General features: G+C 44.9%; 1 protein-coding gene across 1 annotated transcript in view; it reads left to right on the top strand.

Annotated features, from left to right (window-relative positions):
- Positions 1–16,353, top strand: part of PANX1 (pannexin 1) — a 38,958-nt gene extending 22,605 nt beyond the window's left edge. The window contains exons 3-5 of the mRNA XM_082629212.1: positions 8,696–8,919; positions 9,972–10,630; positions 11,184–16,353. Coding sequence (XP_082485338.1) covers positions 8,696–8,919; positions 9,972–10,630; positions 11,184–11,266 — 966 coding nt within the window. The 3' untranslated portion in view covers positions 11,267–16,353. The remainder of the gene's footprint in view (positions 1–8,695; positions 8,920–9,971; positions 10,631–11,183) is intronic.
- The last annotated feature ends 2,232 nt before the right edge of the window (positions 16,354–18,585 follow it).

The following is an 18,585-nucleotide window of genomic DNA, read 5'->3' as shown; positions in this document are numbered from 1 at the left end:
ATCCCCAATGTCCCCACGCAGCACCAGCCTTCTCTGTCCTTTTGGTGAATGGATGAGGCCCCTTCTCCTGAATGAAGCTGCTCTCCTGTGTGACCCACTGTGCTCTGGATCCCCTTCCCTGGCTGCAGGAACACCTCCTCCCCATCTTTCTCCTCTGCATCCTCAACCCATCCCTTCTCACAGGCTCTCTTCCCACTGACATTTTAGCATGTCCGTCTCCACCAAACTGGTCTTGCCCAGGGTCACCTACGACCTCCCTGTTGCAAAGTTAATTCTCACTCGCTGGGGCTTATGCTACTTGGCTTCTCTCTGACATCCAGTCCGGTGGACCACGCCCTCCTGCAGATGCTCTCTTGACTCTCCGGTTAGAGTCTCCCTTTGTCCACCTCTGAGAAGTTGGAGTTCTGTCCTAGGCCACCTCCTCTGCACCCCCTCCCTGGACCATTTCATGTCCCTGGTTTCAGTTTCTTTCCATGGGCTGTTCACAGCCAGGTCTTTGTCTCCAACCCAGCCTTCTCTCTTTTTTTCTTTTTTCTTTTTTTTTTTTTTTTTTTTTGCGGTATGCAGGCCTCTCACTGTTGTGGCCTCTCCTGTTGCAGAGCACAGGCTCCGGATGCGCAGGCTCGGCGGCCATGGCTCACGGGCCCAGCCGCTCCGCGGCATGTGGGATCTTCCCGGACCGGGGCACGAACCCGTGTCCCCTGCATCAGCAGGCGGACTCTCAACCACTGCGCCACCAGGGAAGCCCCCAGCCTTCTCTCTTGAGCTCCAGATCCACACACCCAGCTGAACCCTGAACTTGAACACTTGAAGGTCTGGCACGCGACTCCGGCACAGCTTGTTCAGAGCTGAACTTCTGTTTCCTGCCTGTCCCCACTGTGACCTCTAGCTCAGTTAATGACACCACCAGCCACCCTGTTACATCAGCCAGAAGTCTGAGGGCCATTTTGACTCTTTCTCCTTCCCCACATCCTGTCAGTCACTGAGCCCCATCGGGTCTGTTCTCATAAGGAGCTCTTAAACTCTTCATCCTTCCGTCCAGCCCCTCGTGCAGCGGCCGTCCTCTTGCCCATCTTGCTGCTGTCATTCCTCCTCTCCTTCTACCCCTTTCCACATAATCACAGGTGTTCTTTTTTGCCTGTCATTTCCCTAAACAAAACCCTCCAGTGTCCCTATGAAATGTCTTTATTTCTTTAAAACAACAAAACATAACAAAACTATTCTGGCTAACAAGGCTCAGTCTCCTTCTGGCCCTTGTGAACCACCACAGCCCCACTTTCAAATCCAGTGAACTCCTAATGCATTTCCCCAGTCTCAGCTTAAATACCATTTCCACCTAGAAGCTTCCTCTAAACCTCTAGACTGAGGGTTGTTGCCAGTTCAGACTGCTTCAAGGGCCAGGTGGGTCAATGGAAGCTTCCAGGAATAAAACTGTGGGCCTGCTGTGTAGACAGTAGACTACATGCCCTGCCTCAGACATTGAGATCCTAGAAATGGGCCACTGGCGAAGCAGAATATCAGCTGCACTCCACCCAGGTCTGTGTTGCTTGGGTGTGTATTCCCAGAGCAGCCTGTACTTTTCCTGGAATCACCCTGGGAGATGGTCATTCCTTGCCTTAATTCTCCTTAATTGATTCTTTATTTCCAAGACTCTAAGTTCCATGCAGGCGGAGACCATGACATGTCTGGTTCATCACTGTACCCCGAGAACAATGCACAGTCCACAGTGGGTGATCACAACACACATATGGAAGGGAGGAGAGGAATGAGGTAGCTTGCAGGTCCTGATCAGAACCAGACTTAGGTCTCTAGGAGCATTCTGACTGGTGCTCACAATGAGGGGGTTAGAGGCACAGGGTTTATGTGAACACTTCTCAACGCACTCCTGATGCCAGAGTTAAAACCAGGAGACCCAAATTCCCCCCAAAGAAGTTACTCAGTGTAATATTGAAGTATGTATTGGTGTAGTTTATGGCAGTGGTATAATTCATGCTGTCATCCCTCCCCACCTACTTCTTTCATTTCTCCTGCCCTGTTTCTCCTCCCTTTCTCTCCCACTCCCTTTATTTCTAGTAGCCTCTAGTATCCCTTGAGGAGTCATCTCTGGTGGAAATATGGGTGCATTCAAGGGGCCAGCAGGTGGCACTCTAGGACTGTCTGACAACTGGCCTTTTTTGGGTGTTCTGGTCTCTTTGTTCAAGTTTATAAAGTAGGCAACTGTTAGGCAAGATTTCTTTCTGAAACAGAAAAGCCAGTTTTTGACTGAAAAACAAAAACAAAAAACAACAAGAAAATAAAATTAACAGAGTTGTCAAATCTTGCTATATTTCCTTTAAGTGGATTCACAGAAACTTAGTTGCAGGGGTTCTCTGAGGCTTCCAGACCAGAGTTTTTCAAACCTTAGCATTATCTGTGTGAAAACACAGGGTCCTAGGCCCCATCCAGAACACAAGTTGGAACCTGTGGGGTTAAAGCCAGGAATGTGGTTTTTTATCTACTTTTTAGGAGTGTCTGCTTCTGCTGGGCCAGCTTGGGTTCCAGTGTAGACACCACTCATCTAAACCAGTGTTTCCCAAACTCTGTGTGCATGCAGATCACCTGGAGATCTTATTGAAATATAGACTCAGATCCAGCAGGTCTGATGGGGACCTGCATTCTGCATTTCTAACAAGCTCCCAGGTGATACTGAGGGTGCTTGTCTGTGGACCACTCTTTGCAAAGCAAAGATCCAGGGCAGGGGCTGGCAAACTGACATATATGCTCCAGCCAAATCCAGCCCATCACCCATTTCTGCAGATAGTTTTATTGGAATACAGCCATGCCCATTCATTTACACGTTATTACCTGTGTCAGCTTTTATACTATGACTGAGTTGCCTAGTTGTGACAGAGGCCATATGGCTCACAGGCATTTCCCGTCTGGCCCTTTGCGGGAAAAGGTTTGCCCATCCCTGATCTAGAGCTCTGAAGCCCTCCCAGATGATCCAGTGAAAGAGAGCTCCCTGCCTTATAGGATAGTCCATATCATATTCGTACAGATCTTTAGGAAGGTTTTTCTTTGCTTGTAACTTGGTTCTAATTCTATTGACAGGAGTCTTTTCTTCTTTCACATACAAATGCTCTGCTTGCCATCGTCTCTTTTACAGGTCTCTCCTCCCTTTAGGTCCCTTTCAGAATGTCACCCAGCACGAAGCCTGCTGCCTTGGGTGTCTTCCCTTGAGTGCAGAATAGAATGACATACCCCCTTAATTCTCTCTCCTTTGTAAACTGCCCATGGAATGCATCAGCCTTTCTGGGGAGCTCTTCACTCATTGGACTTCCCATAATTGAGGTTATCTTTAAATGCATCACTATCCAAACAACATGCATTCAAGAACCCACATCTTTCACGAATCCTTATATATCGCTTCCCCTATGGAATTTGTTCTTGGTTTACCTGCTTCCTGCTAACTGACCCTTAAACGTTAGGGTCTCATGTCCTCCCTGGTTCTCTTGTCTTCTTCTCCGTGTTCTCCTTGGACGATCCCAGCCATGTTCTTGGCTTTGACCATCTATAAGCTACCAAATCCAGAGTTGCGAGGACGGCCAGGTTGTCTTCTTTTTTTTAGTTAGGTATGACACACCTCCACCAGGGCAGTGCCTTCACTACACCTCCACCACCCCTGCCTTAACTACAGGTATCTCGCGTTCAGACTCTCATCTTCTCAGATCTGCCTCACTCCCCTCTGCTGTGAATCTTTTCCTCCTTGTTTCTTTATTTCAACTACTGGTACCAGCACCCATGCCCTCATGTAAGCCAGAAACCCAGGATTAGCCTTAGTTCTTCCCCTTTTCCATCCATCACTTCCAGCTGGGCACTGGAAGGTGTGTTTCCCCCTCTGTGGAGTCTCAAGTCTGTCTTCCTCTCCCCACTGCTGCTGCCTTAGTGCTTATCACTTACCCCCTCTTTGCTGCAGTAAGCTCCTGCCTCATCTCTCCTCTCCAGTGTCTTCCTTTCTCCACAGCTGTAATAATCTTTCTAAAATAAACTCCCAGCATGCCCTCCACCGGCGGCTTCCCATACTGTGGGAGCTTCACAATTGGGTCCCTGCTTCCCCTTTGTATGAGTGTCCTAGGACTGCCGTGACAAATGACCACAAACTCAGTAGCTTGAAAGAACAGAAATGTCTTCTCTCCTAGATTTGGAAGTCAGGATGTCAGCAGAGTCGGTTCCTTCTATGGGGCTCAGAGCGGAGGGTCCACTGCACGCCTCTCTGCTGGTTTCTGGTGGTGGCCCGCAATCCTTGGCGTTCCTTGCCTTGTAGATACATCGCTCCAGTCTCTGCCTCTGTCTTCACGTGGCGTCTCCCCTGTGTGTCTCTGTGTGCTTAGAGGGATACCAGTCACTGGATTAGGGCCCACCTTAAGTTAGTATGACCTCATCTTCGCTAGTTACATCTGCAAAAACTCTGTGTCCAAACAGTGTCGTGTTCTGAGGTTCGGGGTGGACATGAGTTTTCCAACCTACTACACACCCTTCCAGCCTCAGCTCTTACTACTTCCTCAGCTGTGGGCTTGCTCATTTACTTTGGTGCCCGGGATGGGTGAGAATTCACCAGGTAGACAAGGAGAAAGAATTCTAGACAGAGGAAAGAGGATGTCTGAAGGGCCACAGAGAGCTGAGTGTTAACATAATAGTGGTTTTTTGTGTGGTTTTTTTTGGCTGCATTGGGTCTTTGTTGCTGTGCGTGGGCCTTCTCTAGTTGCGGCGAGCGGGGGCTACTCTTCGTTGTGGTGTGCGGGCTTCTCACTGCAGTGGCTTCTCTTGTTGTGGAGCGTGGGCTCTAGGTCCGCGGGCTTCAGTAATTGTGGCACATGGGCTCAGTAGTTGTGGCTCACAGGCTCTAGAGCTCAGGCTCAGTAGTTGTGGTGCATGGGCTTAGATGCTCGGCGGCATGTGGGATCTTCCCGGACTAGGGCTCGAACCCATGTCGCCTGCATTGGCAGGCGGATTCTTAACCAATGCGCCACCAGGGAAGTCCCCGTAATAGTGCTTTATGGATTCTTTGTTGTTGTTTTGCCTCACTGTACTTTAAGACATAGCTCAGACATTACCTCTTTTACAAAGCCTTCCCTCACCTCCCCAAGGACATCTCTGTTCCCTCAGTACTACATATTTTGTGATCATCACTTTTATGTTTTGATTATTTAATTATTAGCTGGTATTCCCACCTGACCTGTGTGGTCCTGGGGCAAACTGTGCACTTCCTCTTTGGGGCCATGCTCCCAGCCCACTGCCTGGTACCTGGCAAGTGCCCAGGAGATGTTTTTGAATGAATTTACCCATCTGCATTTAATCCCATAAGACATGATCACATCCATTTCACGGGAGGAGTCGCTCAGTCCTAACTGGATGCTCCTTTGCCTTAGATGAGCTAGAGGGGATTTGAACATGGAGGGGGGCTGGGACGGATCCCCTCCAAGGTCCCTGCCGTCTGGAGGGTCTGTTGTTCTAACTACAACCCTTTCCAGAAACAAAACAAGATTTTAAGGCAGATTAAAAAAAGAGACTTTTCAGTCTCTTTTCAGAGACTGAAAAGTGTACCAAGTTCTTGGTTTCACCTCGCTATGAGAAGCTTCACCAACTTTGGAATAGCTCAGCACTAACTAACATGGGCATCGTACAGGATCATGCAATCATAGCTTTGAAAGACGCCAAGCATCTCAGAACTAATTGGGAGTAGACAGAGCTTAGAAGCAAAGCTGTTCCCATCCAGCAGATGTACTCATAAAGCTCGGTAGTTTTTCCATGTTCCTTATTTGGACAAAAGGGTTTTAAAGACTCTAACTTAATGCTTTTTTTGGATTCTGATTTCATTCGAATTCATTTTAAAGCCATCTTGCTGCAGATTCACTGCAAATCACCTTTTTGTTTTTGATGAAAAAGAAAAAAGAGGTTTAACTATGGAGAAAAACTAAGAAACAGGGCATTCAACTACGTTCCCCTAGAGGTGATCAAGGTACAAGGATATTTTAGAAGAAAGCAAACACCTTTAAACATTCACGTAATACCTTTAAACATTCATTTTTCAAATTGCAGTGAGCTGTGTTGAACTGTTCATTGGTGCTAATTATTACACCGTTGGCATGTTAGAAAAATTGCTACAGACTGTAAACAGTCACTTCCTACTTCACAAGAACAGTTCGAGATAAAATGCTATTATTCAAATAGCTTTGAACGAAAAGTGACTTATACACATATTCCACAGCCCCAAGTTAGAAATAGTGTTCCCTCTGTGATTCCCAAAGGAAATGTCTGGTTCTTTCAGTTATGGAAGCAGCACAAACTCTACGTCACGCAATTAAATTTTTATACTAATGAGCACCCTTCAGAGTGACTAGGGTTGAAGGAACACTGCGTTTCAGTGTAGCCAGCTATGAATTATGTAGCCAAAATGCAGCTAATCACAGCCTGTTGTGTGTGTCATTGTGTAGCAGCTCTTTGCAAATTGGATTAATAGTTTTGAGGACCCCATCCCATGCCAGAACCCCAAAGGGAAGCAGCTGCGTTGGTGAGGGCTTTGCGGAGTTTCTGAGCCATTTGTGCTATTTCTCTTGCCCTTGGGGCAGGGATTCCTAAAGTGGGCTCCATGATAGCATCAGGAAGTCCACGAACTAGGATAAGAAAACACAGGGCAGCTTTATTTTTTATGTACTTCAAGCTGAAACTTAACATTAAAAAATATGTATGTAAGTAGGCAAGAATCTATAGTGGTATTAGTGCCATTTGAGACTGTCACCAACAGAAATCACAGCTATCTTAGAGTAATTTTTACTCTTCATCACTTCAGAGTTACTGTGTTGTTGGACCATCTGTTAGATCCCATTAAATGTGTTGACAAAGACGCACATACAAATTTGTCTTTTGATGTTGTGACAGCTGTATATCAACATCATCCATTTCCTTTGCGAATTCATGTGTTATTTTATGCATTTTAAAACGTTATTCTTCATGAAAAACAAGGAAAGACTGAGGAGCTGTCACAGAACCAAGGTGTCTAGGGAGACGTGACAACAAAATGCACTGCATACCCTGGATGGGATCTTGAGACAGAAAGAAGACAATAATGGGAACACTGGAGAAATCCAAATAAAAGCCTGAAATGTAGCTCATGGTAATGTGCCAACGATGGTTCCTTCATCTTGACAAGTGTGCCATGGAGATGTCCGATGTCAACAGAGGGGAAAACTGGATGAGGGTTATTCGAGAACGCGCTGGACCATCTTTGCAACTTTTCTGTACATCTGATCTATAGTGAGAGTCACGCTCTTACTTGGTCTGCTGCCGGCTCCCAGAGAGGTCGGGGTGGGAGTTTTGTGTCAACTCAAGGCCATCATAGCCTCTTCCTGTTACAGCTCTGAGCAGCTGTGGAGAGAGACCAATCCAAAGGTAGGGAGGAGTTTTCCAGAGAAGTAAAATAATTTGCAGTGTATTATGGTGAAAGAGGCATGGTTCTGGGATCAGAAAGGTCAAGCTTCATATTCTGTCTCTATCATCAGCTTTGTGCTCTGTGGCCAGAAACTGCTCTGGGCGTCCTCTTTGCAAAGTGAGGCCATCGGCATCGGCTTTGCCAGGGTCATTGTGAGGATTGAAGATAACATGCCCATTCAGTAGCCTTTCCGTTGGTTTTAGCTGCTGTGTTTTAGTGCCTACGATGTGCCAGGCACCTTGCAAAGCATTTTTCATAAATTATCTAATTTAATCTTTATAACACCTGTATTACGCGACCATTTGATAGATAGGGAAACTGAGGTCAGAGGCTCAGCAACCTCTCTGCAAAGACCACTAAGCTGAGTTTAATTTCAGATCTGTTCTGGCTGCAGCTTCCTGCGTCTTCTCTGAGGCTAAGCCTTTCCTTACTGCCCTGCAGACCTGGTTACTGGATGCTCTTTGCTCTCTCTGACTCCTGAATCCCCTCTCATTTGTTTTGAATGTACATCTAGATCGGGTTGCTCCCCTCATGACTGTCACCCATTGTGGTTGGCTTCTCCAGGCTTGAGATTATCTGGCTGTAAAATGAGGATGTTGGGTCGTCCTCACGGTCTGTCCACTATGGAAGTCCGTTCTGCATTTTGTGAATTTTACCTGCTTATTTCAGCTATTTCATGGGGTGATTACAGGATCACTGAAGCCAACATTTTTCTAATTTGTTTTGAGCAACGTTATGCATTTCTGTCATTCTCCCAAATTCCAGAGAGGAAAAAAACAGAGTTCTGAAAGCCTTAGTCACCTCCTAAAACCATAGCAATTAAAAAAAAAAAAAAAAAAGAAGAACCCAGAGGCCACTGTGACATTTACATGTTCCTTATTTGCAGTTTTGTCAAGGGATTATTCTAAAGGACAGGGGAATAATTTTATTTTTTTTGTTTCCTTCTGTAATTAGGGAGGAGACACCATGTGTCACCATGTAGCTAGCTGCCAATGATTTCAAATTAAAGTCTATCGAAGTGGAGGGGAAAGGTAGTTACCAGTGTCACGTATTACCGGGACAGGTGAATTTAGCCATAAGAAGTAGTTATTGGGTAAGGAGCCTGACTTTCACAAGCGATGTGGGCATGCACTTTTGTGTCAGAATGAGAAAACCGCTAGCAGTGCTTAGCATGGTTACTTCAGGGGGTGGTCTGTTGATCCCGTGATTCGCGCTCTTATTTTTCAGTTTTTCCCCTACATCCTGTTGCTGGTGGCGATCCTGCTGTACCTTCCCTCCCTGTTCTGGCGTTTCGCAGCTGTTCCTCATCTTTGCTCAGATTTGAAATTTATCATGGAAGAACTTGACAAAGTTTACAACCGCGCAATTAGAGCTGCAAAGAGCGTGCGTGACCTTGACTTGAGAGACGGTGCCTGCCCAGCTCGAGAAGTTAATGAGAACCTGGGGCAAAGGTAACTTAGCCCCCAGCAGCTGACCCATCAGGATTTGGGATATGAGTTAGCAGCCCTTCTCCTGCCCATCTGGGCTTAGGGTTCTCACCACCAGTACATGGGGAACTGTCATCCGCCTGGTGACCCCCTTTGGGAGCCAGGAAGGCCCACTGCCCCAAATCTCACCCTCACCTGTCTGCCCCAGCACCTGTCGTCACATCAAGAGTCCTTCCCTTATGGAGTGAAGCATCACTGTCTCATGTTCTCAAATGCAGCGCTGGTTGCTTTGGCCTACCCCTTCATGGAGAAGCACAGAGGATTATGAGGCCCCTGAGCACAGAGAACAGATGTGAGGGAAATGGGGAACAAGTAGACAGCGCCTTGCTTTTTTCACATTCTTGCTCTGGTTTTTGTGATTGACAATAGCAGTAATATTAATAGCTCAGACACTTGAGTTTTCTAAATTACATTATCTCATCCTCAAAACATCATTACAGATAATGGCATTTATTTATCCCCCCCCCCTTTTTTTTTCTAGGTAAAAACACTGTCTTATAGCTTTAGGTGGGAGACCTGGGACCTGGACCCGGTCTGTGGGCCCGCAGGCTAAACCCACGCCCACACAGCTGTTAGCCTTCTGCTGCTCGCCTCTAGGAGGCATATGTGTTCTGGTTAGGCTAGAACGATTTTCTTTACCTTATTCTAGACATTTGAATGGTAAATATAGGTTAAAAAAACAGCAGCAGAATAAGAACTAGCAAATTTATTTAACAAACATTTAACATTCACTAGGTGCCCGGAGTTGTTCTAAGAATTTGCAAGTAGAACATTTAATGAACTAGACCTTCCTTAAAATATTAAGGGGGGAAAGTGTTTTATTATTGCTTTTCCTTCTTTTTTTTTTTTTTTTTTTTAAAAAGAGCTTATTTTATTCCCTGGTACTCTAGTGAAGTTACAGGTAGAGAAGTACGGGAGGGAAGGCATTGGAGATTTTCGGTGTGATACTGTTGAATGTGTTTCTATTTGACAGTCTTGGTTAAGGGTTTAACTTATTTTTATGTGTTTCTTTTCAGTTTGTGGGAGATATCGGAAAGCCACTTCAAGTACCCAATTGTGGAGCAGTACTTAAAGACAAAGAAAAACTCCAAAACTTTAATTGTCAAGTACATCAGCTGTCGGGTGCTGTCACTCAGCATTATACTGTTAGCAGGCGTCTACCTGGGCTATTACTTTAGCCTCTCCTCCCTCTCGGATGAGTTCATCTGCAACATCAAATCTGGCATCCTGAAAAATGACAGCTCTGTCCCCGATCGGTTCCAGTGCAAACTCATTGCCGTCGGCATCTTCCAGTTGCTCAGTTTCATCAACCTCGTGGTGTATGTCGTGCTGGCTCCCCTGGTGGTCTACACGCTGTTTGTTCCATTCCGACAGAAGACGGATGTTCTCAAAGTGTATGAAATCCTGCCCACTTTTGATGTTCTGCATTTCAAGTCAGAAGGGTACAACGACTTGAGCCTCTACATTCTTTTCTTGGAGGAGAATATTAGTGAACTCAAGTCGTACAAGTGTCTTAAGGTTCTGGAGAATATTAAAAGCAGTTGTCAGGGCATTGACCCCATGCTTCTTCTGACAAACCTTGGCATGATCAAGATGGACGTGGTTGATGGCAAAAATCCTGAGCCCGTGGAGATGATGGCAGAGGAGCAGGGGGACCAGACGGCAGATCTCAAAGGTAGGCTTAGCTCTCAGGGTGGAAGCTGCAGAAGCCCACAGAGCAGCTCTGCAGCCGCCTTTTATGAATGACAGACAGTCTTTACCCCTGCCCACCATTGGTTTTTTTCCTGGTGTGGTTTTAGGTGAAACCCCTCAGTGCTGGGAGAGAGAGGGGAAAGCTTTGGTGCTGCCCCAAATTTCCAAAGGAAAGCATCTGTGCTTTCTCTGGACTGTGCTGTCTTCCTTCTCCTCATTCTCTGTCTTTCTCATACTCCATCTCTTGCTCAAGCATTCTTCTCTGATGTCATTCTTGCTAATTTTTATCTTGCTTTACTGGCTTTTCTTCCTATACTGCTGATCGTCTTGTCTGTCATTCTCCATCGCTTACAAAAGGGGCTGAGAGTTTATTGATTTAACTGTTGCCCTGACCCAACTTCAGCTGCTCTGCAATGAGGCTGATTTTAACTGGGTAAGGCAAAGACCAGGAGGTAGATTTATAGCAGAAGTTAATTAGTGCCGACGGGTCCTGCTGAAGGACTTCTGTCATAAATACTTGTTTTCCATTTTGACAGATTTGAATGTACACAATGGAACGAAAATAAATAATGGAGAGCAGAATGCTCGACAGAGACTTCTGGATACTTCTTGCTGTTGATTTTTTCCCGTGAACTTCAGATCAGCAACCTGGGCAACATGGGATTCATTTTGGCTGAAGAACCTCTGGCAGGTACCCAGCTGGTTCGCAGTAGATGGTTCTCAGCAGAGATACTGAGTATGTCTTACTGAGTCCCTGGTGAAAACGATGGTCAACAAAATGTTGTGGAGGATGGTTCATGCAATTCCTACGAGACAACGTGGAGACAAGTAAGCCACAGCAAACGTAGATGTGTACGTCATCGTCAGACGGAAAGTGGAAAGACTAATCCTAGTAAGAGTAACAGACCTTTTAGTGCCTCAGAGAAAAACACCTTCATGTACAGGTGGTGCAACGAGCCTCAGAGCTACTGGAAAGCAAGGACTTTGGGAGTATTTTTTGTTTTGTTTTATGAAATAATAATAAACATGTCCGGGTATAATTTAATATGAATCTTGTCCGTGTCCTAGTGACCGTTGGATGAGAAAAGTATTCACTTGCTGACTGTGGACCCATAGGTGGATCTGCTCCTGGCAGTATCCTACATTGGAAGAATTGCCGGAGACTCGACTCTCGTACACCAGGCTCTGGACCCTGCTACCTGTCAACCTTGACCAACTGAGGTCTTCTAACCACTATGTGATGCCCTCGGCTGCAAAGGGCAGCGGACCCAAGTGCTGCTCTGGCTGAGAACTTTGTTAATAAGATAGCATCGAAAGGATATTGTGACTTCCATACAGGAGAGAATGCTTCTGAAAGAGCCCAGTGGGGAAAGCTGAACATACAGAACAAGTTAATCCAATCACTTTGGAAGAGGTTGTCTGCAGGGAAGTCCTCTGTAGTCAAAAGCATTTGAGACAGGATGTTACTTAAACAAATTCACAGAACACAGAAGGCTTAAAGTGAAGGACATTTTGCCTATTACGATCAGAACGTATAAATGTCATCTGCCACATGGGTGTGCTTGGAGCCAGAACAACTTCACAGTTTATTTATATTTAAGAACATCTTTTAAAAATTCGTTTAAATTTAGAATCGTGTGCGCCTGCCGATGCAGGAGACACGGGTTCGTGCCCCGGTCCAGGAAGATCCCACATGCCGCGGAGCGGCTGGGCCCGTGAGCCATGGCCGCTGAGCCTGCGCGTCTGGAGCCTGTGCTTCGCAATGGGAGAGGCCACAACAGTGAGAGGCCCGCGTACCACAAAAAAAAAAAAAAAGAAAAAAAAAATTTAGAATCGTGTGATGTCAAAATTGAGGCCATTCGGGAAGAACATTCTAGCATTGATGGGGAATTATAGAATAAATGTTACAAATGGGTATATAGTGTATCACCCAAGCATTGTTTCATAAACATTTAAGGCTGACCCAGTATATCAAAAACCTTTTTCCAATTCTGATCATGTAAATAGATCCTAACTATGTTTACATTTTATACAAAATTCTTTAAAATGACATCTGTGGACCTCCCTGTTTTTATTCTTAGAAAGTTAATACATTGCTTAGTGAATAATCCTCAGGAGCTTCAAAGTTTATGGATGGCTCTTAGGGACAGTTGTTTACCTAATCTAATTACATAAGCTGCTCTCCACCTTTCAGAATATTCAAAAAAGCAGATTTTTTTTGTGCTTCTGTGATGATTTCTGAGATGGAAAGCTAATGATAAATATCCAGGATGCAATCAGTGTTTTAAATTATTCTTACTGCATAATATTCATTACCATTGAATAATAGTGTGACTTAGAAATGTCAGTAACCGAAATTATTAATTTTGCTGCATTTTTATATCACTATATCTGGGATGTTATATGCAGTTCTCTACACTGGTTTCTTTTTATAATTTGAAAATTTTCTGAAATATATTTTTCTGTGCTATCCTTTTTTTTTTTCAAAAAGCCTCAACTTCTTTATAGATAGCCCCTAATTTATAGTTTGAAGTGGTAAAAGTAGGTACATTATTTTAGGAGACCAGGGACTCTCTAAGACCTGTCACATGTAATTCTTTAATTAGAGCCCTTAACCTCTGCATCCCCCCATCCCTACTCTCTGAGTTCCAATAACATCTATGATGTCCCGGACATCATGCTAGTGACTGGCTATAAGGATGTGAATAAGGCAGGTTCTCATCTCTGAGGAGTTTAGAGACTAATAAAAGCCAGTGAAGACAGAGGCAGGTATCTAGAGGAAGAGTGACCACACTGAAGGCCCTTCCAGAAAACTCCCAGCAAATGCTCTGTGTTCTCAGGAGACACCATATTGTTTTTCTCTTTCCCATCATTTCTGTAGCTGATGGTTTCGAGAGTCTAGTTACAGTTCTTCCCAGAGGTTCTTTAGCCACGTATCCCCCAGGCTGAAGCTTAAACAAAACAATAACACAGATGGTGATTTTGAACAGAAAGTGCTCCAATCACCTTTTGTACCTTACTTGCAGGGTTTGGGGAACCCAAGCCTTGGGGTGCATGATGCTGTCCATGAATAGTCATGGCACTAAGAGTCTGATGTGGATGTCTGATCATACATTTGGGCTTGAGAAAAAGTGTTATTAGGAAAGTTAACTCCTCCATCCACTGCTGGCTTAGAGGGAGGACTACTTTTGAGGTGGCAGATTTCCAAGGATGAGGAGTCATCATTGCTTTACAAAAGGGGGCAGACAGATCCTCAGTGACCACCGCCAGTAGCTACTGACTTTGTTTCTGGCCTGTATCTTCCTAACAAACCACCACGAGGCCTCTAAACCAGACTTGTAACACCAGCGTTACAGCTGGGGCTGGGACTGATTGTTCTGACAGCAGTGTCCAGCTCCACATTTAATTTCACCAAGGGCCAGGCAGAGACCCTCTAATATGGAGGCTCTTAAACTTTTGGGAGTTTACAAACCCCCCTTGTAAGTATATTCTTTAAAGCTATGGACCCTCTCCTCAGATATACACACAACACTACATACACCTTCAAGGGTCATTGTGGTCCACGCACCCCAGGTTAAGAAGCTGTTCTGTAATGCCTGGGGACCGAGCTGCACAGCAGGGAGGCTCCCGTGGCCCCTGTGGAAAGCTTCTGCTTTCGACAGTAAGTCTCAGCTGTACATTTACTTAGTGAAACCACGTTTGCACACTTTTGAATGAACTGTCGTCCCCTTTGAGTAACTGACATCATTTCCTAGAGTCAGACTGAAAAAGTCAACTAAAAGAGCCAGTGGGGTGGGAGCAGTAGCTTGAAGTGATCAGGCAGCTGGCATGGACTGCTATTCTCTCTCTGGCCACCAGAAGTGATCTTATTCCAAACCCAAGTCATTGTCTCTGTGCAGCCAGCCTCACTGGAATGTGGGGAGGGAGGGCATACACCTGACCTGTAAGATGCTTTGTCCTATTGTAGTCGTCCTGGGAGAATGCGAGAAACGTCCCATTGTATGGCGGGTCTGGTTGCATGTTTGTGTTTCATGTGTGGAAGCTTCCTTCCTGTTCTGAGTACCCTCTCCTTTCCAAAAATGAGCTAAGGTGGGATGGCAGGGCACCGTGGGCACTGGCCCTGTGAGAACTGTTCAGCTCTTAGAAGTGGATTGTTGCACAGCATTTAAAATGTGTCCGTGTTGGTTTCTTTTGCTTATCTCCAGGATAAATCGAAGATCTAGGAGGGTGGGAGTTTTTACCCATTGCTATATCACAAGCTCCTGAAAAACAATGGCTGGCGTGTAGTAGGCATTCTGTAAATATTTGAATAAATGAACACACTGTTATAATAAATCCTAGTTTGTGGGCAACTGTAATTTGATTTTAAAAGGCAAATGGTCCTCTGCAAGGGAGGGGAGGCTCATTTGGCCTCTTGGTGGAGAGAGGAGTAGTTCTGCAAATGAATAGGTTTCTGCATGTAAGTAGTGACGATTTTTAGCTTTTTATTGTGGAGTAAGTTGTGATCACTTTCCAAGTTCAATACAAGTTCAGTGTTGCCTCGCAATGATTAAGGCAATTGAAATTATAAAGGTCCTTGTCTCGGTAATTCCCCAAAATAACCTCTTGAAAAGGGATGTTGAAATGTGTAATTGTGAGTAATTGAGGTTTCATCTGATGGCACTGGGATGAAATGGCTCCTTCTGGGCAGTCATTGGCATTTTCACCCTATTTTTCACAAGTAAAGTGAAACCTTCGAAAAAGGTTGGCAAAGGTGATATTGTGTCATTTGTGGAATATAATAGATAGTAATCCATGATTGATTTGTCCTGCCTGCTTTAGGTGAAATGTATTGTTTCTGGGTTCTCTTTAGCTGTAAAAATACTTTGTCAGTTAAAGCATGCGGTTTGATCAGTCATTGTTCTTCAAGTTCCTGAAATTTATAAAAGTTTCTTATGCCTTGAGTGCCTCCCCCTGCCCCACCAGAAGAGGAAGAAAGAATTCCACAATGTCTGGGCTTCCCTGGTGGCGCAGTGGTTGAGAGTCCACCTGCCGATGTAGGGGACACGGGTTTGTGCCCCGGTCTGTGAAGATCCCACATGCCGCGGAGCGGCTGGGCCCGTGAGCCATGGCCGCTGAGCCTGCGCGTCCAGAGCCTGTGCTCCGCAACTGGAGAGGCCACAACAGTGAGAGGCCCTCGTACCGCAAAAAAAAAAAAAAAAAAAAAAAAAAGAATTCCACAATGTCACAAGCGTTTCCTACAAAAACTGAAGCCATCTGCTCCTCTTTAACAAGTTGGCTCTTTTTAAAGCACCAGAATGACAATTTCATGGTATTCTATAATGTGGTGCTCTAGGCGTAAATTCTTTCTAATGACTGCATTTCTTCAAAACTTCTAAAGAAAAATAAGTATGTTCTTTCTGCTATGTCATTTGGTAAGAATGATTGGTTTCTATTCCACAGAGGTTGAAGGATGGGAACAAATTACGGTCTTAGAAAATGACCTTTAAAAAAAACCAAGAACCTTGAAAGCTCTGCATTTGGGTGGTTATCACTGTTATATTTCATATTTCCACATAAGTCAGCTGTCCACGTCCTACATTCTGAGCATGCTGACTTCTGTGTAAGGAGAGTTGAAAGGCTGAAAATCAAGGCTGCTGTGTCTATACATAAAAGTGAAACAGTGTTTTTGTTCTGCACTGTCCTATCTACCTAAATAAAACCTCTTTTCTAATGAAAAATGTGTCTTAATATTTCTCACCTTCTCTTCAGGGAAGATGTAGCAGAAGCTGAGTTCTGAAATGTCTTGAGGCTCATTCATCTCTGCTGGATACACAAAATTCAGTAGGCTTCATGGCACATATTAAAATCCAGTTGTCAGTAACTAAAGGAAAAAAGTCCTTGATGAAGGGCCCACAGATTCTGGAATTTCTAAAGCAGAAACCAGATGCTTTCTGATTGGGAATTGTTTGCCTGGGGTTGGAGAGGCAGGAATAGAGGCTGTATACTGCCAAACATGGGTTGGCCTGCCTCCCTCTCTTAAGAAGGGGACTCCCTTGTACAATGGTCAATTAACACAATTGACTGTTGTGGGTAATAAATCAGCTGCATGAAATCTTAATACAGTGCCTGCCACATAGTGAGTACTCCATAAGTGCTAGCTGCGACTGTCATCACCTCCTCTAGCTCCCCCACTGTTTCCTAGGGTGGCCCCCTGGGAACCTTGGAGGTTGTATTAGTTGTCTCTTGTTCCATAACTCTTTACTATAATCACAACAGCTTAAAGCAACACATATTTATTATCTGGCAGTTTTCTAGGTTAGAAGTCTGGACATGGCTGAGCTGGCTCTCCTCCCCAGCATCTGACAAGGCTGCAATCAAGGTGTGGATGGGCTGTGTTCTCATCCGGAGGCGACCCTGAGGAAGGAGCCGCTTCCAAGCTCCCTCGGGTTGTTGGCAGAATTCCTTTCCTTGAGATTGTCTGACTGCTTTTTCTGACCATTGGCCGGAGGCCACCCACAGGTCCTGGCATGTGGGTTTCTCCAGCATGACTGCATATGTCATCAAACCCATAGGACTGTCTCTCACAACAGGAAGGGCAAGCAGCTGAACCTGAGTTCAGTAACAATAGAACCTCCCCCAACCTCAGTCTAGCCAGTGCCAGCAGAGCTAGATGAAGTGAGATGGGAGGGAGAGCAAGGACAAGTGAGGGTGAAGACGTGTGTTTTACTCCTCTGAGCACAAACTGCATGTGCTCAGGGTCATTCTTTCTCCTTCAACCAAGACCTTGATGATGGAGGGAAGGAAGTGTAGTAGAGTCCCTCCAAAAGGGTTTTCCCACAAATGAGCTGGCTAAGTCACAGCCTCTCACTGCCCAGGTGGGAGACATGAATACTCCATGTGCTCCCTTGGCAGGATCAGACACTGGACAGCTCCACAAAGAAATCTCTGAAGCCCGAAGTGGAAGGAATTTGGGACTGGATGAGCCAGCTTCTGACATCTCCCTTTCCATACCAAGGCCCTATGGTGGAAGAGAAGCTTGCAACTCTGGGGTCAGAGGAGAAGTGGAATCGAATCTTTACTTTCCTGCTTAGAGCTCTATGACCTCAGTGAGCCTCAGGTCTTTCATCTGTAGAATGGGATAGTAATATCTCACAGGACTTTTTTTTTTAACTTTTAATTTGGAAATAATGATAAACCCACAGGAAATTGCAAATGTAGTACAGAGTGGTCCCCTGTACTCTTCACCCAGCTTTCCCTAATAGTAATATCTTACATAATTACAACATAATATCAAAGCCAGGGAATTGATAGTGATACACTCTACAGACTTTATTCAGCTTTCACCAGTTTTATATGCACTCCTGTGTGTGTGTGTGTGTGCACACAATTCTATGCAATTTCATCACACATATGGATGTGTGTGACCACCACCACAATCAAGATACAGAACAGTTCGATGACTACAAAAGAACTCCTTCATGCTACCCCTTATAGCCACTGACCCATCCCCAGTCTCTGGCAATCACTAATCAGTTCTCCATCTCTATAATTTTGTCATTTGTAGAATGCTACACATATGGAATCATACAACTGTTGACCAATAAAAGAAAAAAGCACAACCTGAATGTTGAGAATTGTGTTTTATTCAAGGACATTCTGAGGACTATAGGCTGGGAAGGCAACCTCTCAGATAGCTCTGAGGGAGTGTTTCAAAGAGATAAGGGTGGAGCCACAATACATAGGAGTTTGTTGCTGAGAAAAAATGTAGTAAAACATCTAAGATCATTGCTAATCACAAAAAAACAGACATCTCAAGTTAATGATTTTAGTGCTTTTCTATATATGGGAAGATGCAAGAGTTTTGGGCTCATTGAAGTTATTCCTTTCATATGCACCTTAACTATCTAGGACCAGTGTCCTGTTTTTCTCCATTCTGAATTCCCCTCAGGGCACACC

Source organism: Mesoplodon mirus (assembly GCF_964341445.2).
Source record: "Mesoplodon mirus genome assembly, chromosome: 7".
Taxonomy (NCBI): Eukaryota; Metazoa; Chordata; class Mammalia; order Artiodactyla; family Ziphiidae; genus Mesoplodon; species Mesoplodon mirus.
The sequence above is the reverse complement of the archived record's forward strand: the minus strand, read 5'-3'. Positions and strand labels throughout refer to the sequence as shown.